Source organism: Ahaetulla prasina, chromosome 9 (assembly GCF_028640845.1).
Source record: "Ahaetulla prasina isolate Xishuangbanna chromosome 9, ASM2864084v1, whole genome shotgun sequence".
Taxonomy (NCBI): Eukaryota; Metazoa; Chordata; class Lepidosauria; order Squamata; family Colubridae; genus Ahaetulla; species Ahaetulla prasina.
The window spans coordinates 10,355,787-10,379,303 of NC_080547.1; the positions used below are offsets into that span (position 1 = coordinate 10,355,787).

The 23,517-nt window shown below is 46.4% G+C and overlaps 1 protein-coding gene across 3 annotated transcripts in view; it reads right to left on the bottom strand.

Moving 5' to 3' along the window:
• NCAM1 (neural cell adhesion molecule 1) overlaps positions 1–23,517 on the bottom strand; it is a 198,844-nt gene that overhangs the window by 64,135 nt on the left and 111,192 nt on the right. For all 3 annotated transcript variants that reach the window (XM_058194467.1, XM_058194465.1, XM_058194466.1), the window contains exons 2-3: positions 1,551–1,625; positions 781–993 (exon numbers count right to left, since the gene is read on the bottom strand). In XM_058194467.1, coding sequence (XP_058050450.1) covers positions 781–993; positions 1,551–1,625 — 288 coding nt within the window. The remainder of the gene's footprint in view (positions 1–780; positions 994–1,550; positions 1,626–23,517) is intronic.

The window sequence follows — 23,517 nt, forward strand, 5'->3', positions numbered from 1 at the left end:
TATTCTATGGAAGATTTCTCCAACTTTGGTCACTTTAAGACTTGCGGACTTCAACTCCCAGAATTCCTCAGCCAGCCATGCTGGCTGGGGAATTCTGGGAGTTGAAATCCACAAGTCTTAAAGTGGCCAGGTTTAGAGACCTCTGTTCTATGGGGCAGAATTCCTTACAGAGGAGAAAGTAGATGGATGGATGGGAGACTTGCTTGGTGGGCCAATATTGCTCCTCAACAAGAAGAGAGACAGTAGCACCTGCCTTTGGGGGAGGGATGGAGGACTATGGCCCTTTCATGACTTGTGGACTTCAACTCCCAGAATTCCTGAGCCAGCCATGCTTGAGAGCGTCCTTCCTTTAATCCATTACATCATTTCTTTTTCAGTTCCTTCCACGGGTGGCAGTAATGGTTAGGGGCTACACGTGTGGCTGATTGCAGCCAGTGTTTAATAGGTGGGTGGGACGAGAGAGGCAAAAGTTTGGCCCCAGGCCAACAGTTGATGGTGGAGACAGATGAAGATGCAAGACGGTGCTCAGGAAAGGAAGCACGTATTTATTCTCTTCCCACTTTGAATGAGAAAGAAGTTTTAGAGCAAGGACCTCCATCCTTGGCAACATTAAGATTTGTGGACTTCAACTCTTAGCTGGGGAATTCTGAGAGTTGAAGTCTACAAGTCTTAAAGTGGCCAGATTTGGAGACCTCTGTTCTATGGGGCAGGATTCCTTACAGAGGGGAAAGTAGGAGTTCTCCCATTTCCCACCCTTCCTTCTCCAGCCCAACCACTTACGAAAGATCTTCACGTTGAGGGTGGCTTCTTCTTCCCCTTCCTCACTGGAGACCACACATTTATAGATGCCGGCGTCATCGATGTTAGCGTTGTAGATGGTGAGAGTGGAAGAGTCATCTGACCGGACCACGGAAATGTGCTGCTGGTTTGTCGTCAGCTTATCACCATTGGGGGCAAACCAGAAGATTTCTTTGGATTTGGCATCACCGGTCACTGAAACCAAGGAAGAAATCCAAGCAGAAGCTGGGTTAGGGTGTCTGCTGGGTACGTGGCATTGGCAGCCTTTCAAGACAGCCAGACCAAACCAAAGTCACGTAGGCCAATGCTATTTTTTTGTTGCAAAGATCTAGAAATGGATTCTTGCAAGTCTGGGTGCAAATTTATTGGCCACCCATCTCCAGTAGACTTTGGTCTTCCTTCCATTTTTCTTTATCTTCACGAGAACCAGGAAGGATCTTACCTGAGACGTTTAATTGAGACGTTTAATTAATTTAATTTAGTGAATTTATTGGCTACCCATCTCATGGTCAATGATTCTGAAAAGCTACAGGTTACGTGGAATAGGGTTTCCTGCCTGTGCAAGGGATTGGACTAGAAGACCTCCAAGGTCCCACCCAACCCTGTGATTCTGTTATTATTTCTACCCTGGACTCAACCCTCTTTTATCTGCCAGTTAACTCGGCTATTGCATGAGGAGAAGGTAAAGCTCTATTCAGTGGGTTTACTCCCATGTCAGACTGGATTTAACACCCAATTGTGCAGCTACTCACCTTGACATAAGAAAAATTTGGATTCTCCAACAGGCACCTCCACCTTATTTGGAACTATGTTCACCTGAAGAGAGACTGAAAGACAGAAAGAAGCACCATGAGGTTACGGTGTTCTTGCTCACCAAACAAGGAAGGGTGTCATCTAATATTAATTGCAAACCTGAATGTCCGCAGAAGACTGTTAGGTCTAAGACTCTGAACTGGGTTAAGACTCAACAGGAGTGCTGATTTATCACCAGCTTATCTGGTACTTAGGAGGTGGCAGCACAAGGAAACAACAACCAACGATTTAACAACTGGGGCCATCAACACCCCAATCAATCAATAAGAAGCCACACCCAACCAAGCACCACATAAGTAGTATGCACAGAATAGCCATAATAATAATAATAATAATAATAATAATAATAATAATAATAATAATAATAATAATAATAATAATAATAATAATATTTTAATTTGTATACTGCCCTTCTCCCGAAGGACTCAGGGCGGTTAACAGCCAAATAAAACAACAATCAAAACATATACTATACAACTAAAAACAATAGCTAAAAAACTTATTTAAATTTGGCCCAACTATTTAAAATACATTTAAAAACCCTATAAAACTAATTGGAAATTAAAAACCCATAAAATCATCTAAAATATTAAAATTTTAGGCCAGTCCTGCGTGAGAAAATAGATACGTCTTAAGTTCGCGGCGAAAGGTCCGAAGGTCAGGGAGCTGTCGAAGTCCAGGGGGAAGTTCGTTCCATAGGGTGGGAGCCCCCACAGAGAAGGCCCTTCCCCTGGGGGCCGCCAGCCGACATTGCTTGGCTGATGGCACCCTAAGGAGTCCCTCTCTGTGAGAGCGCACGGGTCGGTGGGAGGCACAAGGTGGCAGTAGGCGGTCCTGTAAGTAACCCGGTCCTAAGCCTAAAGCAGGGGTCTCCAGCCTTGGCAACTTTAAGACTTGTGGACTTCAACTCCCAGAATTTCTCAGCCTCCCAGAGGAATTCTGGGAGTTAAAGTCAACAAGTGTTAAAGTTGCCAAGGTTGGAGACCCCTGGCCCAAAGCACTGATTCTCAATGTTTTCTTCACCATGGAACCCCTTTAGAAACCCTTTGTGGCCACAGACCGCAAGCCTTAACTCAAGATTTAAATTTAAATCATAACATTTCTTCAAGCCTTCGCAGACCCCTTGTGATGACCTCATGCCCTCCCCCCTAGGGGTCTGCAGACCACAGGCTGAGAACCACTGGCCTCAAGCACCCATTCCAGTAGAGAGAGGTTCCCTGAGGATGGGCTCCAGCACATGCCCGTAATGCTCAGAAGATTAAACCTCTGGTCCCAGTGACCGACCCAAATTGGATCCTGGATTAAGACTGTTAGTGTACACATTATTTCCATAGCAAGGAAGGTGAAGCAGGAACTGTTAAATGGATTGTTTTATTCAAAGAGGAAAAATACGTTTTCATTTGGATGTCACTTCTGGAATTTATGCTTGTGAAGGAAAAAAAATGGAACTTTGACTTTGGGTTTTTTAGAAAGATTTGGTGTTATAAGAATGGCTCGTTACATATTAATTGTTAAAAGCAAAAAGTTGAGATTGGAGTTTGTTCATCTTGTACGGTGCTAAGAAGAGTTGGCAGTCAACGCCCCCTTTTCTTTTCCTCTTTCCCCTTGTATCTCACACACCCCTTTTCTCCGCTCCCTTCCCTTCCCTTAATTTCCTATTTTTTTCTTCTCTTCTTTGTATTTTAAGTAATAAAATAAAACCTTAAGAATACTGTGAAAAGACTGTTAGTGTAGTGTAGAAGATGCTGTATGGATTTCTAACAAAATTATTGGCATAGATCTGACCGCTCCTGCAACTTAAAGTTAGAATATATCGCGTTACAAAAGTTAAGAAAAGCCATTTTGATGACTTCTCTATCAGAATTTAAGAGGTTTCCTTGTCTTTCTAATTCTTTCCGCTCACATGGCTTCCCTGGAGGATAGAGACTTCCCTCCCGCCACTCCCAGTAATGCGCTGGCTACTCTTTTATTTGGTTTTATTTCTGGGTAATCCAATTTTGCCCATCCATTCTCCTTTAGCATAATTCACTCCCAGGCAGAATGACAGGACTGGATATCATCATCATTCTACTGAAAGGTTGATTAGATTTAGTGCAGCAAAGACCTAAAGAGCCAGGACTGAGCAACCTGGGGGCCACTCGGCCAGTGATGAACTGTAGAATTTGTTACTACCAGTTTTGTAGCCGTGGCTTGGTGGGGGGTGGGTGAGGCAAACTTTTTTTCTTTTTTCTTTTAAAAGCATTTTTTTTAAAAGCATTTTTTCCACAACCTCTTCGGCTGAAAAGATTGTTAAAAAAAGCTTTTAAAAGGCTCCTCTGACGATCCCAGCTGAGTTGCCTGATCATCAGAGGCTTTTCTTTTCTTTTAAAGGAAAAAAAATGCTTTTAAAAGAAAAGAGAGGCCTCTGACGATCAGGCAACTCAGCTGGGATCGTCAGAGGAGCCCTTTTAAAAGAATTTTTTTTACAACCTCTTTGGCCGAAGAGGTTGTAGAAAAAATGCTTTTAAAAGGCTCTGACGATCCCAGTGGAGCCGCGCGATCATCAGAGGCTTTTTTTTCACTTTTAAAAGCATTTTTTCGGCCGAAGAAAAAATGCTTTTAAAAGTAAAAAAACAACAACAACCTCTGATCGTGCAGCTCAGCTGGGCATGGGGGGAGGGGCAGGGATTTTTGCTACCGGTTCTCCAAACCAGTCGCCGCCATCGCTACCGGATCAGGCGATCCAGTCTGAACCGGGAGCATTTCACCCCTGCATTTGCCTCTCTTAGGCATGCTGTGTAGGGTCAGCTCGTTTGGGCTACACGGTGTGAGATCCCAAAGGGGTCTTTTGTGTTGAAGTCCACAGGTCGCAGTTGCCCTACTCTGGTCTTAAGGGATGGATCTCCCCAAAGAGCAGTTTCTAGACAGTGACTTCTCTTTGCTTCTTGCTGGATGAAGAATAGGTAACTCTAAGGCATCTATTTGGACCAAATCAGGCCAAAAATTCACTGGAGAAAGCAATTATGCCTGGAAGAGTTAAAGGTAAAAGGAAACCAGGCTGCCAAAGAACACGGTGGCTGGACACCATCAAAGCTGACAGTAGGCAGAGCTTAGAACAACTCAAAGAAGTACCGTAGTTCAAGATCGGAAGATGTGGAGAGACCTGGCCCATAGAGTTGCCAAGAGTCAGACACAACCGAATGGCTCTCATCCTCATGGCATCTATTCAAATTCGAGCGTAAGGTTGCCGTGAAAAATGCGAGGAAGGCATGGCCCAGCCTTGTCCCATGTTCAGGTGGTGCTTGCAAAGCCCTCCCTACATGGAACATGCCTGCCTCTCCGGGCAGCTGGCTGAGATCCTTTCTAATGGCCTCCACACCCACAACGGCATTCACAATCTCATCAGGGGGAGCGTTGCGGTCTTTCATGAAAAGTAATGAGCCATTAGAGAAGACGTAATTGGATCCTGGCTCCCATCGGTGGATACATTTGCTGGAGCTTCCTGCCCTAACAAGTCCGGGTCAAAGAAAGATTTCAAGAAAGTCTGACCTTAATGCAAACAATTTCTAAATTGCACTCATTAGTTGGATGGAAAACAATCACCTTAATAAAAGAACTGCTTGGTCCAGCATAGTGAAAAGCAATCCCCGCCCCCCGACTCTTATTGTTGCAAATGCTTAATCGGTTCCACTCTTTAGTGGCCCAGTCCTACAGGACTGGCTCAGTGGTGAAATCTGAACCGGTTTGCTACTGGTTTGCTAGCCGGGCATGAGCACTGTGCACCAAACGCATGCTGTACTTGCACATATGCGCAGTACGCGCCAAAAGGCTTGGGAAGGTAAGCAGAACAGTGGGAAGGGGATCAGCTGTGCCACGCGATTTAGCTTCACTAGACAGCTAGCAAAGCTAAACTGCGTGGCACAGCTGATCGTTGGAAAGACCGGTTCAGAGAAACCGCTAGCTTTTTTTTTTTTTTACTACCGGTTGCCCAAACTGGTAGTTTTTAATCACTACTGGTTGACCTGAACCAGAGTGAACCGGTAGCATTTCACCCCTGCATTTGCCTCTCTTAGGCATGCTGTGTAGGGTCAGCTCGTTTGGGCTACACGGTGTGAGATCCCAAAGGGGTCTTTTGTGTTGAAGTCCACAGGTCGCAGTTGCCCTACTCTGGTCTTAAGGGATGGATCTCCCCAAAGAGCAGTTTCTAGACAGTGACTTCTCTTTGCTTCTTGCTGGATGAAGAATAGGTAACTCTAAGGCATCTATTTGGACCAAATCAGGCCAAAAATTCACTGGAGAAAGCAATTATGCCTGGAAGAGTTAAAGGTAAAAGGAAACCAGACTGCCAAAGAACACGGTGGCTGGACACCATCAAATCTGACAGCAGGCAGAGCTTAGAACAACTCAAAGAAGTACCGTAGTTCAAGATCGGAAGATGTGGAGAGACCTGGCCCATAGAGTTGCAAAGAGTCAGACACAACTGAATGGCTCTCATCCTCATGGCATCTATTCAAATTCGAGCGTAAGGTTGCCGTGAAAAATGCGAGGAAGGCATGGCCCAGCCTTGTCCCATGTTCAGGTGGTGCTTGCAAAGCCCTCCCTACATGGAACATGCCTGCCTCTCCGGGCAGCTGGCTGAGATCCTTTCTAATGGCCTCCACACCCACAACGGCATTCACAATCTCATCAGGGGGAGCGTTGCGGTCTTTCATGAAAAGTAATGAGCCATTAGAGAAGACGTAATTGGATCCTGGCTCCCATCGGTGGATACATTTGCTGGAGCTTCCTGCCCTAACAAGTCCGGGTCAAAGAAAGATTTCAAGAAAATCTGACCTTAATGCAAACAATTTCTAAATTGCACTCATTAGTTGGCTGGAAAACAATCACCTTAATAAAAGAACTGCTTGGTCCAGCATAGTGAAAAGCAATCCCCGCCCCCCGACTCTTATTGTTGCAAATGCTTAATCGGTTCCACTCTTTAGTGGCCCAGTCCTACAGGACTGGCTCAGTGGTGAAATCTGAACCGGTTTGCTACCGGTTTGCTAGCCGGGCATGAGCACTGTGCACCAAACGCATGCTGTACTTGCACATATGCGCAGTACGCGCCAAAAGGCTTTGGAAGGTAAGCAGAACAGTGGGAAGGGGATCAGCTGTGCCACGCGATTTAGCTTCACTAGACAGCTAGCAAAGCTAAACTGCACGGCACAGCTGATCATTGGAAAGACCGGTTCGGTTTTTTTTTACTACCGGTTGCCCAAACTGGTAGTTTTTATCACTACTGGTTGACCTGAACCGGAGTGAACCGGTAGCATTTCACCCCTAGACTGGCTGCTTGCTTTTTGAGATGCTTGGACCACAGACCCCTTGGTTTCAAGTGCCTGCCTGCCTGCCTCTATGCAGGGACTTAAAAGAGGGAGGGGATCATTTTCCAGCATCTTGGTTTACTTGGCTCGTGCACTGACTGGGAAAGTGATAGCAAAAAACTTCACTCCAAGGGGAGAGACTTTTAACAATTTTTTGTCTGGGAGCCAGTGGATGTTCCTCCAGAAAATAAACAGAAAGGGCCAAGGTTAAAAACTTTCAGCATTTCCTGATTTACTGTCTTCTGAGGTCATCGTTGTGATTGTCCATATTCCACAATGATCTACAGGAAGGAGGTGTCACTGCTGATAGTAGTGTTGGCCTGCTGCAAAAAAGTAGCCCTGTTGGGTTTGATATATGCTCTTCACCAGGGAAAGGCCAGAGGCATCCTTTGGTCAGATCAGCCACAGCTAGCAACCAAGGGAGGCCTCTGTGACCCGGGACTGCAGCACCCAGGACTGTACAATGGCTCCTGGCTGGAGAGCAACCAGTCATCATCCTCTTCCTTCAATGACCTCATAATCCCTTGCGGGGTGGAGTCTGGGCAACTGAATGGAGCTGAATACTTACTGGCTGGCTGCCCTTCCTGTCGCCAATACGGAGTGTTATTTCAGCAGATATACACACATTGTGCCCAGAGAGAGAGAGAAATATCCGCCTCTACCTAGGATCGAACTCACAACCTCCCGATTGTGAGGCGAGAGTTCCACCTCTAGGCCACTGCACCACGCTGGAGGGCAACCAGTGTAACAAGGAAGTTAGATTCGTATCAACAAGCGTTTCTTCATTAAGAGTAATCAAGGGTTTTTTTAAAAAACAAAAACCCAGAGAAAACCAGTCTAAATGAACACTCAATTGTGCACGACTATTTGGAAAATAATCCAGGCCCCGACACCATCACAACCTGCTTTTCTCCTGTGACAACTAGTGCAAAAGGAAATGCTACAATGGATAGTTGCTAACCCTTTCCCGTGACTCTACATATCGCTTCCGTAGACGACCGAGTGGGCAACGGACACTCTCTCTTGCCCACGCCACATAAAGTGCCCCTGAGCTGCTTTGGGGGTGGGTGGGTGGGAATTCCCACATGTTCTGTGTCTAAAGTAATCCCACGATTCGAGGGAGATGACTAAAGTATGCCTAAAACTAGTAATCCCACGGCTCAAGGGATTACGTGACCCTTTTCATCATACCGATATCCTTCAAACGCAACACGGTTTTAAATTTAGAAACCGTGGATCTTGCAGAACGATGCTGCTGAAGTAAAGGACATGGTAGATCCGTGATGGCAAACCTATGGCACGCATGTCAGAAGTGGCATGCAGAGCCCTCTGTGTAGGCACGTGCCCATCGGCAGCTGCTCTTCTGATTTCACGCGCGCTGGCCAGCTGGTCTTCGCGGATGCTGGAGTGCTGGAAAACAGCCGGAAAAAATAGGCATGCACGCGCTGGCCAGTTGGTCTTTGTGTTTCTGGTGCCCCGGCGTGCGCACATGTATGCACATACATGAATGTTCCAGTTTGGGCACTAGATGCAAAAAAGGTTCACCATCACTGTGCTAGAAAATAACGTGATGTCCAGTATTATTGTTACATGTTGGCTGCTCACAGGCCTCCTTTTAATATTCTTATGGCTTTCTTTGCATGGGGTGTCCTAGCCAGGACAAAGGATCTCTGCGTGTGTGTGATTAAGGTAGGACAACAGGAGATCGAGGCTGGTGGCATTCACTGAGGACCTAAAAGTGCTTTTCCAGAGGGCAACTGGACTTTCTTGGGTTTTCTTTTCCCCCCCTTGAAAATGTTTCGCTTCTCATCCAAGAAGCTTCTTCAGTTCTTCAAAACTAGCCATGGTTTTCAAGGAAAAAACAACCAAGGAAGTCCAGCTGCCAACCTTTGGGGCAACCACCGTCTGGATCAGGGGTCTCCAACCTTGGTCCCTTTAAGACTTGTGGACTTCAACTCCCAGAGTCCCTCAGCCAACTCTGGGAGTTGAAGTCCACAAGTCTTAAAGGGACCAAGGTTGGAGACCCCTGATCTGGATGATTCAGAAACTCTGTAGACATTTCTCCTCCCATCACTTTGGGTGCATTTAAAACTCTGAATCCAAGGGTGCATCTCCTTCTCATCTTATCTCAAGAACCTCTCCACCTGTCTGCTGAAAAAGCCCATCAGGTCTCTCCCCAGGAGAGAAAGATGGCGGAGGATACAACCAGACTGATCGTTGCAGCGTTCTAAAAGAAAAAAAATCCAGCTGAATCATGCGTGTCATTCAGCATGCATATGTCATGTCTGGCACATACATGCATCAAATTTCAATTTTTTTAAATACTGGTTCTGTGGGTGTGGCATGGCTTCGTGGGCATGGCTTGGTGGGTGTGGCAGGGGAAATATACTGTAAAATCTCCATTCCCACCCCACTCCAGGGGAAGGATACTGCAAAATCCCCATTTCCTCCTGGGGGAAGGATATTGCAAAATCTCCATTCCCACCCGACTCCTGGGGGAAGAATATTGCAAAATCCCCATTCCCTCCCCACTCCCGGGGAAGGATACTGCAAAATCCCCATTTCCTCCTGATAAGCTGGGACTCGGGAGGCAGAGAATATATGGGGGGCGGGGCCAGTCAGAATTTTTACTACCGGTTCTCCGAACTACTCAAAATTTCCGCTACTGGTTCTCCAGAACTGGTCAGAACCTGCTGAAACCCGCCTCTGACATGCATGTGTGTGTGTGTGCATGAGAGAGAGGGAGATAGCTCTGGACATCTTTACTCCAATGCCAAAATTTGGAATCAGCAAATCGGCTCATACTTCTTAAGCCTTCATCGCCACAAAGCTCAGATTTCCTTGTACGGGACAGATCATGATACAAAGCCTGGCTTTGTGGTCCAGATATGTTCCGGTTTCTAAGTTTAGCAGCTCCCACTAGAGTAGATCAAAGGGCTTTCTACCCAGTGGCTGGAAATCAAGTAATTTAACAACCGGTTCTCTGCCCTAATGATTTCTTCCAACCACCAGTTTACCAAACTGTTCAGAAAGTTAACAACTGGTTCTCCCGTAATGGTGCGAACTGGCTGAATCCCACCACTGATTCTACCCAATTAAGAGCCCTCGCAGTGGGGGATGGAAGGATGCGTCCACCCTAACCAAAATGGTATCAAATAATGAAAAGCCGCCCCCTGCATTTATGTTCATGTACCTGGATCGATGCTCTGGAGCAGGGCTCTCCAACCTTGGCATCCTTAAGACTTGTCGGCTTCAACTCCCAGAGTTGAAGCCCACAAGTCTTAAAGTTGCCAAGGTTGGAGACCCCTGCTCTGGAGTGAGCATTCTTCATGAAATTGGAGAGCTCATGTTTTCCATGTCTAGTGCTTAAATTTGGCCCTTTGACAGGTGAAGGCTGAACAGGAGAACATCCTGTAGAATTAAGTATTTTGTCTATTCTCTAAAGAAAGTGCAGAGCGTATGTTGCATCTAAGCATGAGATTCATCATCTGTGACAAATTTAATCATCAACTAAACAGGCACACACACACACACACACACCACAAACCAAATCCAATAGAAAGCAAGGAATGAATAAACACATAAGCAAAGAAGCAAGCAAGCAAATGATATTGTAGAAACGCCAGTTCCATTTCCACTTGGAGGATTAAACCTCGCTTTAGCAAGGGATTCTGAATTCTAGAATCCCAGTCTTTCCTCAACCACTACGATTCCTGCCTATTTAAGCAGTTTTGACTATTTTCCTTCCTTGGTTGGTTTCAAGATAGAAAGATGAAAACTCAAGGCGATTCCTGCCTAACCTGATTGTGACAGTGGTGGGTTGCTCCCGGTTCACCCCGGTTCAGGCAAACTGATAGCAGCGGCGGCGGGAGGCTCCACCCACCCACCCAGACATCATCAAAAACGCTCTGCGCATGTGTAGAAGTGCTGCGTGCGACCAATCGCAAACCAGTAGCGCCGGGATTTGAAACCCACTACTGGACGGTTACATGAAGGTACACTAGCTCACTCATCCTTACACAGAAGATCTGCACTGACAGGGAACAGTGTGCAAGAGTCCAAAAACAGAACTCATCTAACTCATCTAACCATGATAGCTGTGTTCCAATATCTCAGGGGCTGCCACAAAGAAGAGGGAGTCGGGCTGTTCTCCAAAGCACCTGAGGGTAGAACAAGAATCAATGGGTGGAAACTGATCAAAGAAAGAAGCAACTTAGAACTAAGGAGAAATTTCCTGACAGTTAGAACAATTAATAAGTGGAACGACTTGCCTGCAGAAGTTGTGAATGCTCCAACACTGGAAATTTTTAAGAAAATTTTGGATAACCATCTGACTGAGATGGTGTAGGGTTTCCTGCCTGGGCAGGGGGTTGGACTAGAAGGCCTCCAAGGTCCCTTCCAACTCTGTTGTTATATATTAACTCATTAAAGCAACTGTGTCTTTTTTCAGAATTTTGTCATTGAAGGCAGGGATGTTTCCACTGCAGGCCATTCTATCCTGGAAACAGACACAGTTGTACCGATTCATTGAAATTTGTTCACCTTCCCTCCCATCCCGAAAGCTCTTCTTTCAAATGGTATCTGGGACACCTCGCAGCCTTTAAAAGCACAGAGAAAGAAAATGATGCTTTTGGACTGACCCTTGTGTGGTCTACCTGGAAACTGTGATTGAGTGGCAAGCTTAAAAGTTTTGGAATAAAGATGCTATTAGCAGAATTCAGCCATTTGCCAACCCCTGAGATTTCACACCCCATTGTTAGGGATAAAAATGTGTCATCTTGCGAGCCTCTAGGAAGTAAGGCGCTCCCCACATAACTGCTCTATTTCGAGCATAATAAAACGACGCAGAGCACAGACTGTGCAGCTAGAGACTGAATAATCTTCTTCTCTCTTCTCCGTATTCTACAGCAGCAGCTCCATCGACGGAGGACTTGCAGAGTTCTGCTGGACCCCAACTCAAAGTCAACTATGCTCACCAAATGGCGTAAAACCTGGATGGGATCTCATAAAATCACACGCAAGATCTCATGCAAGGAGGCCCAAGGTTTCAGCACCATGACAGATGGACAGTCTTGAGAGAGATCTAAAGATCTTGCCCCCTGTTGTGACCCTCCAGTATTTTGTCAGGCGTCATGAGATTGCAGAAGGTTACCCAGGGCCAAGAAAAACTTGCCCTCCTGTTGCGTGCCTTCATCATGCCTCAGTGAGGGTTTCGAACTATGGAACGAAAGCAAAATGAGAGGAAAAACACAGAATCTGCACAATGAAAATCTGAATTTCCAACACGGCATTCAGAGTCCTTGTGGAGGCGGGAAAGAGGGACACAGCAGCCAGAATTATTTCCTTATAAATCTCTTCTGCATTCAGCTGAGCTCATTGAATTGTCACTCCATATTTAATTCCTCAACTGGGAAGCTTCCACCCATATTCCTTGGATCTGATCATCTGTTCTCCCAAGTTTTGAGGATCCAGCAGGATCTTCTCCTGGCTTTAACACGCTCTTGCTATTTCTCTCTCCTCTCTCCTCTCTCTCTTTCCCTCTTTCTCTCTCTCTCTTTCCCTCTCTCTCCCTCTCTGTCCCTCTCTTCCCCCCCTCTCTTTCCCTCCATCTCTCTCTCTTTCCCTCTCTCTCCATCTCTTTCTCTCTCTCTTTCCCCCTCTCTCTTTCCCTCTCTCTCCACCTCTCTCTCTCTGTGTATGTGTGTGTGTGAGAGAGATGGCAGTGGTGGAAATCAACATAAGAAATCAATGTCTATGGAGATTGTCAGTCATCCAGGTCATGGTTGTCCCAAAGGTGGTTTTTTTCAGAAGGCAATTGGACATTCTTCATTTTTCCTTGAGATGTATCACTTCTCATCCAAGGACCTGAATCAGTTTTCCGAAGAAGAATTGAAAAAGCTTCTTGGATGAAAAGTGAAACATCTTCATGGACAAAAAAAGACCAAGAAAGTCGAATGGCCTTTTGAAAAACCACCTGTGGGATAGGAAATTAATATTTCCCTCGGACTGCTACTTTCCCCGCCCCCCATGATTAGCAGGCTAGAGTTGGGTCCCAATTTAGTTGCAATCAAGGCCCCTGGAAATGATTCATTTATATTAATTCCTATTAAGAACTACAGAATCTATGGATGCTTGATAGAAATGCATGCGCTTGCTGGCTCTAAATAGATTCAAGTTCCAACCCTTGAAAGCTTTACATGGAAGGGAGCCCTTAAGAACTTAGCACATCTGGGTAAATGCCCAGGACCGCCCTGTTAATAACCGTTTTATCATTATTTGGCAAGGGTAAAACTGAGGGCGGAGCTTTCACTCTAGATCTGCTGCAGTTCTGGGTTCACCCAGTTCATTCTTTCTCTTCCTCTTTCTACCAAATAACCAAAACTTAAGCAGCTCCTCCCAAATCAGGCTTCATTCGTATGTTCTAGGAGCTGTTGCGAGAACTGAGACTGAATAAAGTCAAGAAAGTCCTTTCTCCAATCAAGCAGCTGCACTGTTTTCATAGCAAAAAAGAAAGGAAGGAAGGGAAGGAGGGAGGAGGAGGAGGAAGATGAAGAAGAAGGTGGTGGTGGTGATGGAGGAGGAGGAGGAGAAGAAGATGGAGGAGGAGGAGGAGGAGGAGAGAGGGATGGATGGATGGATAAATCGATTAGGATGAAAATCTAGAATATTGAGTTTCCTCAATATTAATCATATAATTATTCCATAATTAACCATTAATGGTAGACTGTCACAGACAACATGCCAGTCTGTGGGTATCCATGAGTCTAGGCGAAAGGGGAGGGGTTTTGTAATCTTTGATCACTTCCAGACAATGATTAGACCAGGCACTTGCCATCTGCTTGCCTGTCCTGTCTTACCAGTATGGCCACTGGAAAGCTTTCCGGGGTTGGGGTGGGGCTGGAGGATGGAGCTGAGAGAGGACCTGAACCAGCCAGCCGGCCCTCTCCATGCTCAGGAATGCAGTGGACCAGATGAGACAGAGGCTATTTCCCACTGTCCCTTGTCGTTGTTTGGGGGACAAACAATTGCCTTTGTCAATCCAGATGGCTCTCTGTGGCAGCAGCTACCTTAGCTGACCCTCTTCGCTGTACCAGCTGAATGTCTAGACAAATTCGGGGAGGGGGAGGGAGGGAGTATGCTGGAGTTGTCCTTGTTTTGCCCGTATAGATCATAAAGTATAGTTCAAATCTTCCTCCCTTATCCTGGCCCTACGGAGTGATGTGCTGAACAGGAGCCCAGGAAGACAGAAAAAGGATAAACATCTGGATTTACACACAAACACACTCACATCCTATGCCAATCTGCAGAAAGAGTTTTACATAATTAATGGTCTACACTGCCCTACTTTCCTAATCCAGCTAATCTTCTCCTCTCCTTGGAAGGAAAAAAGGCGAGGAGGAATGTTTGATCGTTTTCTACCAGAAGAAAACCAACAAGCAGTGGATCGCTCTCTGGATCACAAAGATGATACAGACATAGTGGTTATAGATGATACAGACAACCGGTGACCATATCCGCCTACTGAGCCTCGAAGCGCCGGTACCTGGCCTTGCACTGCCTCAGGTCTTCCCTCTGCTTGGAAGCCTATGCTCGTAGTCTTCAGTGAGGGGCTTCTGCTGAGCCTCCTTCTTGGTCAGGTCCAGTTTGAACTGAGCCAGCTGTTTTGACAACTCTTTCTCATGGTGGCTGCCTAGCTCCAACAACTGCTTCCTGTTGGGGCCCTAAGGAGCCCAGGCGGGTAGGAGAGGAGTGGGTGGGAGGGGCGAGTATAGGCTGGTGAGGTACCCTTTGAGTGACATTGAGTTGGCCACACCCACCCAGTCACATGACCACCTAGCCACGCCCACCCATCCAGTCATTAGGCAGATCATATTAGTGGTCCACGGGATTTAAAATTATGAATTTAGTGGTCCCTGAGGTCCGAAAGGTTGGTGACCCCTGGTTTAAAGCATAAACTTCAAATGGTCCTGCAGTTAGTTTTCAGGGAATTTGGCAAATTAGGTAGTATTGGAAGGGAGCAACCCAGGGGTTTACTATTTCTGAAGCAACGTTCACAGTTCTTCCTTTCCTTTAAAAAATGAAATATAACCCAAAGGCTGAGCATATATCTCAGACACCAATAGAATAGAATAGAATAGAATAGAATAGAATAGAATAGAATAGAATAGAATAGAATAGAATAGAATTTATTGGCCAAGTGCGGTTGGACACACAAGGAATTTGACTTTTTTTTTATTATTATTATTATTTACATTTATATCCCGCCCTTCTCCGAAGACTCAGGGCGGCTTACAGTGTATAAGGCAATAGTCTCTTTCTATTTGTATATTTACAAAGTCAACTTATTGCCCCCCCAACAATCTGGGTCCTCATTTTACCTACCTTATAAAGGATGGAAGGCTGAGTCAACCTTGGGCCGGGCTTGAACCTGCAGTAATTGCAGGCTGCTGTGTTCTAATAACAGGCTTCTTACCAGCCTGAGCTACCACGGCCCCTATATACCACTTAGTGCATATGCTCTCAGTGTACATAAAAGAAAAGATACCTTCATCAAGGTACAACATTTAACATTTACAACACAAATGATGGTTTGTGTTTGTCAACTGTGTGTTCAACATGCTACAATGTGGGTTGGGTTGGGCTGGTTTTGACATGGGCAATGCATGAAATTTGCGAAAGCCAGCGAATTGCACATCTAAGCAAAACCATTGCTAGAAGCAATGTGTGAATGCATAATAGTTCTTGCTGAATCGACCCAAATCCCTTCATTTCTCACTCCGTGTAAGAGGAGAAGAACGGATAGCTAATCGGCGAGGGCTTCGCTTATGAATCTCCTGCAAAGAAGGGAAGAGGAGACGAACATTATCAGTGTCACCCTTAACGGGCCTGGCAAGACCGCAGAGACTCAGGAACCATGAAGGGGGCTGAGATAAGAGCTGCTTCCAATGCCATTTATAGGCTGGTGTGGAAAGCCGGCACACACAGCACAGGTATCTAGCTCCTAAGTCATCTAAGAGCAAATGGTGATTCCATGTGATGCTTTCGAAAGTAGTAACTACTGTTTAAGAGCTGTTGCTAATTTTCAGCCCACTTACTGTTTATTCTTGGTTCCCATTGTTGGGTAATTGATGGATCCGCTAAAAACCAACGAACTGTGAAGACATACAGTAGCTAATTCATAGCAATGAATTAAAGAGTAAAAGCCAAGAGCCCAGAGCCACTCGAGTGGCTATGGGCTATGATACAATATATATATCAGAGGTGAAATCCAGCAGATTCTGACAGGTTCTGGAGAACCGGTAATGGAAATTTTGAGCAGTTCGGAGAACCGGCAAATACCACCTCTGGCTGGCTGCAGAGTGGGGAGGGAATGGGGATTTTGTAATATCCTTTCCCCAGGAGTGAGGAGGGAATGGGGATTTTGCAGTATCCTTCCCCTAGGAGTGAGAAGGGAATGGGGATTTTGCAGTATCCTTCCCCCAGGAGTGAGGAGGGAATGGGGATTTTGCAGTATCCTTCCTCTGCCACGCCCCCAAGCCACGCATCCCAAGCCACGCACCCAAGCCACACCATGCACCCAAGCCAAGACACACCCACAGAACTGGTAGTAAAAAAATTTGGATTTCACCACTGATATGTGTGTGTGTATGTATGTATATGTATGTATATGTTTGTGTTTGTGTACTGCAGCGAGAAATCTCTTTTCCCAAAAGAGGCTGTTTTGCTTTGCAACCTACAGTGAAACTGATAGAAACAAGTGGATTCTTTGCTCAAAAAGGGTCCCCCATAATTTCCAAACACAATTAAGGAAACCTGTGACACTGAAAAGTTTCTTTGTCCCTCCAGGGCCACAGTAGTTGAGTCGGGGCAATGGCTGAATGACTATCTATGGAGATTCTCCATCATCCAGGTCCTGGTTGTCCCAAAGGTGCTTTTTCAAGAGGCAACTGGACTTTCTGTTTTGTTTCTCCTCCAAGAAGCTTCTTCACCTTTGACTGGATGGTGGGGAAGGAACGAAGGAAGTGAGAAAGAGGAGGGAGGGAGGGAGAGAAGGAAGGAAGGAAGGAAGGAAGGAAGGAAGGAAGGAAGGAAGGGAGAAAGAGGAGAAGGGAGGGAGGGAGAAAAGGAAGGAAGGAAGGAAGTGAGAAAGAGGAGAAGGGAGGGAGGGAGGAAAAGGAAGGAAGGAAGGAAGGAAGAAAGGAAGGAAGGAAGGAAGGAAGGAAGGAAGGAAGGAGAGAGGGAGGAAAGAAGGAAGAAACAGAAGTCTATGGAGATTCCCCATCCTCCAAGTCCTGGTTGTCCCAAAGCTGCTTTTTTCAAGGGGCAACTGGACTTTCTTTGAAGACATTTCGTTTCTCATCCAAGAAGCTTCTTCAGCTCTGACTGGATGGTGGGAGAATTGAAGGATTTATCCACCGTGTCTTCAAAGAAAATCCAGAAAGTCTCAGTTGCCTTTTGAAAAAGAACCTTTGGGAGGACTGAATGATTGATTCTTCAGGGCGGAAAGGCAGAAGGAACCCTCCCCATATCTCAAGGTAATCTCCACAGGGGACAGCAGGAGATGCCTTTCAAACTACTTCAAAGGTTTCGGGGAGGGGAAACAGTACCACATGGAAGTGGATTCGGATGCTGTAGAGCAAGGTTCCACAAGTAGTCCCCACCTTATGTCCACAATTAAGCCCATTTCTGTTGCTAAGGGAGACCGTTGTTAAATGCCCCATTTTACCAACTTTTTTGGGCCAAGGCTGCTAAGTGAATCGCTGCAGTGGATACGTTAGTAACACAGTTGATAAGTGAACCTGGTTTCCGCATTGACGTTGCTTGTGAGAAGATGGGGTCACATCATGGGGGGGGGGGACGCTGCACCGTCGTAAATATGAATCAGTTGCCAAGCATCCAAATTTTGATCACATGACCATGGGGATGTTGCAACGGTCGTAAGTATGAAAAATGGTCGTAAGTCACCTACTCCCAGTGCCGTCGTAACTTCAGTCACTAAACTAACTGGTGTAACTTGCATTTAAATTGGATGAGGGAGGCAATGGGTGATGCTGCGGTTAAGCTGTTGTGCAGAAAACCAGCCATGCCTGATCTCCTGCCAACCTTTCAGGAATCCTATATGACCTTGTGCCACTTCCATTTCAATCATGAGAAAGGAAGGTCGGGGTTTGTGGCAGTATTTTTCTCCAGGAGTAAGTATCAAAAGCATACATATATATAGCATTACATTCAGTGGTGGGACTCAGCCGGTTCAGGCTGATTTGCACGAACCGGTTGTTAAATTGTGGGCTGGCTCTGCCCTGCCCCACCCCGCCCCTTCCGTGCCTCGTTTGCGCTCCCAGGTAAGTGCAGGGAAGCCTACTAGGCCCAAGACAGGGCATGGGGATGTGTCCCCCCCGCTGTGGCCCGTTTTTGCTCCCAGGAGGCTGCAGGGAGGCCGAGTGCTGCCTGTAACACCCCCTGGCCACGCCCACCTTGGCCACGCCCACCCATTAGAGCAGAGAACCGGTTGTTAAATTAGTTGAATCCCACCACTGATTACATTAAAAAAATACATAGCTTTGCATTCAATCTACAGGAATAACAAATCCTATGATCCCACGGGAACGTATCTGGATGGGGCAATGAAAACAGCCAGGCTCCTTCTTACGAAATCAACCTTCCACACACCTAATTGCCATTCCTTTTAAAGTATTCATGTGACGCACACAAAACTATAATCTTCTAGGTGCAGTAAGGCACCTAATTTGCGGCCCCTTCCTCTCCTCTTTCCAGCAACGATCAGCTAAACAGCCAATTCTGTAGAGGGGAAAAAAAGACGGTCTTTGCCCGATTGCAAAGGAAACCACTTTTACCTTGAATTATTAATGCAAACCTGCAGCCACAATCTTTCTCCAGGGAAAACTCGTTCTTAATTGTTCTACCAATAAAGGCATGTTGTAACGGTCACGAAGCACAACATTGCGGATAAACAGACCTCCCTGAGCTGGTCCAGAAACGAACTTCCCCCAGTGCCTTGGTCCAGCTCAGCAAAATAATTCTCATTAAACCATCCTAGACCCTGAATTTCAATTACAAGCTCATCCTTATTGATTTCTCCTTTCAGTTTCCTTGATTCCAAGAAGGGTTTTCTGTCTTCCTCTCTCACCTTGACGGAGCCTCCAGGAGGGTTCCCATCAACAGCAAATGGGGAAGAGTCATAAAATGTCCCTTTTTAAAAAAAAACATACACCGAAGAACCTTCTTCCAAAATCTAACAGGGCAAAAGCATCTCAGCAAAGTGGGCCGCCGCATTCTATCTAGAACTGAAGAAGCTTCTTGGATGAGAAGTGAAAAGTTTTCAAAGAAAAACAACAACAACAACAACAAGAAGAAGAAAGTCCAATTGCCTTTCAGAAAAAGCACCTTTGGGACAACCATGACCTGGTGAGTTGAGAATCTCCATAGACACTGCATTGTATGTTCTAACTACAGTAAATTGGATCCCCATTTCTCTATTGCTGCCTACCTATTTTGCAGCATTAAGCCTGGGGTAAACTGTCAGGGATGCAGTGGCTCAGTGGCTAAGGTGCTGAGCTTATTGTTTGAAAGGTTGATAGTTGAGCAGTTCAAATCCCTAGCGCCGCGTAACGGGGTGAGCTCCCGTGACTTGTCCCAGCTTCTGCCAACCTAGCAGTTCGAAAGTAGGTAAAAAAAATGCAAGTAGAAAAATAGGGACCACCTTTGGTGGGAAGGTCACAGCGTTCCGTGCGCCTTTGGCATTGAGTCATGCCGACCACATGACCATGGAGAAACGAAACTTTGAAATGGAGCTGAGCACTACCCCCTAGAGCCGGTAATGACTAGCACATATGTGCGAGGGGAACCTTTACCTTTACTTTAAACGTTCGGGAGAACATGATAAAGGGTGTGTGGGTTTAAAAAAAGAAAGAAAGAAATAGTGCTAGAAGCCAGTAAGAACCTTCAACCAGGCTACCTCACCAGAGATTTAGGACAAACAGCTTCATACAGAACGTAATTAATTGATAGGGGCGTTTTTTTTTTTTTTTGTTTTTTTAGCAGGGGATCAGATTAAATTCCTCTCTGATTTGGAGAAGTTTGGTCTTCCCCTCCTGCTAAATCAGAGACAGACAGCATCAGAGTGCTGAGTTAATAACACCCCACAGCACGGGAGAAAAGGCAGGAGTGCTAGCAACAGGTTGTAGGAAAGGGATCCTGTTTTCTTCACACAGGACAAAAGTGCAAACACCAGGGAGAGAATTGGCTTCATCCCATCAAAAGAAGATCGCAAGCCTCCCTCCTGTTCCCGAAGCAGGAGAGCACAAAAGCTAGGAGAGGATTTTGGGTGGGTGGGTGGGGGCAAATGGCCATGCCAAGCTAAGGTCAGCCATTAGAGGGCGAGCGAAGACCAAGGCACAGGCGAATTCCTCACGCCCAGCAGACTCTGGAAAGAGGGTGAAAATCTTTTGCACCACCAAAACACTGCAGCCATTTAGCAGCAGAACCAGCCAGGGCTCCCAGGGGGTGTAAATAGAAATGGAAATCTCCTGGGGTATCCCTAGTGCTGCGTAACAGGGTGAGCTCCCATGACTTGTCCCAGCTTCTGCCAACCTAGCAGTTCGAAAGCATGTAAAAAAAAATGCAAGTAGAAAAATAGGGACCACCTTTGGTGGGAAGGTCACAGCATTCCGTGCGCATTTGGTGTTTAGTCATGCCGGCCACGTGACCACGGAGACGTCTTCGGACAGCGCTGGCTCTTCGGCTTTGAAACGGAGATGAGCACCGCCCCCTAGAGTTGGGAACGACTAGCACGTATGTGCGAGGGGAACCTTTACCTTTATGTCTCCTTTGCTCAACGAAGCAACTATTGCTTGCGAAGGAGCTGTCCATCACCTGATAGCGTCATGCCCAACAATTAATTACTATTCATCCAGCCTTCGGCATTTATTTCCAAGTGGTTCACCCAAAAAGAGGTGCTTTGGATGCTTGGCATTCTGTGGGTTTTTGTGTTGTTTTTTTTAAGCCGAAGGAGGGTGCAACCTGGAAAGGGAGATAGATGTTCCGGGCTGTTATTTCTTAGGGCTCATCTTTCCCCTGGTAGAACAGGCTGTACGAAGAACACAACGAGTGTCCCTGGTCCCCACTGGCTGCTGCCAGGCGGGCTGCAGCTGTTTCATATGAGGGCTGTGTGAGTTCTGAAGGCTCACTGTGGCACCTCCGGAAAAAGATTCATAACTGCCTTTGCAAATAAACAAACCAGAGAGGGATCCGTTCACATTTGAATATGGAAGGCGAGGGAAGACTTGGCGCTTGACGGTTGTAACGGTTCTAACGTTTCCAGGGAGGCAGGACGTGCGTACAGCAGCCTCCTTATGAAGAAGTAGTCCAGAACAGCCTTCAGAGACGTACGTGTGTGTGCTTGTGTGTGTGCTTGTGTGTGTATGTGTGTGTGTATGCACCACACTTCTAAGTGGAGGAATATTACAGAGAAGCTAATGTTTATCCAGGACTCGGTTTCCTTGAAAGGCAGTCATTGTGCAGCTATTGCTAAGATGATCCAAACAATCTTTCTGTCAAGGTAGGTTCGGACCATTAACATCTCAGCAAATTCCTCTTCCCAAAAGATTTCTGGGCTAAGCTGTACCTCTAAGACGGTTTCCTCTCTTTCTGGTTTTCAGCTAGCTCTAGGACGGGGGTCTCCAACCTTGGCAACTTTAAGCCTGGAGGACTTCAACTCCCAGAATTCCTCAGCCAGCCATGCTTGGACCTTTCAATCAAATACCGAGGTTGGAGACTCCTGCTCTAGGTAAGATTAAACCTAACAAAAGGATGAGTCATCTTTTTTACTCATCCTCTCAGCCCCGTTTGGGGAACAAGTGTTGCTACAGCCTTTAAAGCAAGAATTCTGCCACAGAATGCACCCAGGGGTTGCGGGGCAGGAAGAACCCCAGAGGTCATTTTGCCCTGCCTCGGCCTAAGTACCATCATCATCATCATCTCCACTACTGTCCAAAGGACTAAGAACAGTTTTTGTGGATTCGGCCTTTGGAACCAGTGAGTCCAGGAGCATCTAAAAGTCCCAAGCATTGAAGTGTTCAAGGAAGCTGCCCAAACTGGGACATTTTCAAGATGGAAGATCAGAAGTTCTTGGCAGAAGGCTGCCAAATGGGAACATGAATTCAAACATGCAAATGTTCCTTGTCACTATAAGCAACGTTTTCATTTACATCCAAGGTGCTCTAGCACTGACGATGTTATCTAGTTTGGGTAATGAAACATCTGCAAGGAAACAACCCACCTCAGAGAGCACCAAGGACCCCACAGTCCTCCTCCTCCTCCTCCTCCTCCTCCTCCTCCTCCTCCTCCTCCTCCTCCTCCTCCTTTCCCTTCTCCCTCTTCCCCTCTCTCCCTCCCCACTCCCTTCTAGCACTGATGATGTTACCTAGTTTGGGTAATGAAACATCTGCAAGAAAACCATCAAGCTCAGACAGCACCAAGCACCCCACAGTCCTTCTCCTCCTCCTCTTCTTCTTCTTCCTCCTCCTTCTCCTTCCCTCCTCTTTCTCCTTTTCCTCCTCCCCTTCTCTTCCTGGAGAAAGCCCCAAGGACCCTTCACATTCAAGACTTTCCCTTTTCCCTAGAAAGAAAGACACTACTGCCATCCTGCACCCCATATGACCTTTAAAGCACGTGAAGGAAAGAGTAACAGGGAAGGGAAGAGAGGAACTACGGAGATACTGCAAGGAACCGACTCAGTTAAAAAGGAATCCCTGATGCCTCTCAGAGAAACAAATCAGTGCAATCTACTAAAATGAGCTTCATCAAAGCATCACACAAGCAACCATAAACACAGTCTGGTGGGATCCATTATCCTCCGCTCAAACACACACACACACACACACACACACACACACACACCTATTTTTTTCCCCCTCAACAGAATTTTCAGAAAAAAGAGAATCTGTACAAATCCATAATGTTGTTTATTGCAAGCCACTTTTCCATCATGACCCTGGATTCCAGATTTTCAGCATCTCTCTCCCCTTCTTGTCCAGAGAAAACGGGGTTGCGCTATCAGTCAGGCCACGAAGGGGTGAAAAATGGGACAATAACCTTGAAGGTCGTGAAGTACCGCCAAGCCGAGTGGGTTGCAATGATCTGAATACGGAGGAGTGTGCGCATGTGTGGAGAGGGAGGAGAAGGTATGGATTGTTTTGACACAATGGACGCCTGTAAAAGAATACTAGATTACCCAAGATGAGACCCAGACGAAAATCCCCGCTCAGCCGTGAAGCTCACCAGGTGACTGATGGGCAGCTGTAATCTCTGCAGCTGCCTCCTTGCACAAGGTTCTTACGGAGAGAGGATTACATGCAGGGCCGTGAACTCTTCACGGGAAAGTGCAAATACACTGGCGGCTAAGGGCCTCCCATTTACGGACAGCTTGTACTCGCCGGTGGTCTGCCTATGACACTGAAAATGGCGGATGGCGTCCTCCTTTCTCGAGCCCCTGGATCGCTGAAGCTGCGCAGTGTGTTTTCTGAACTGCTGAAGCTGCACGTTT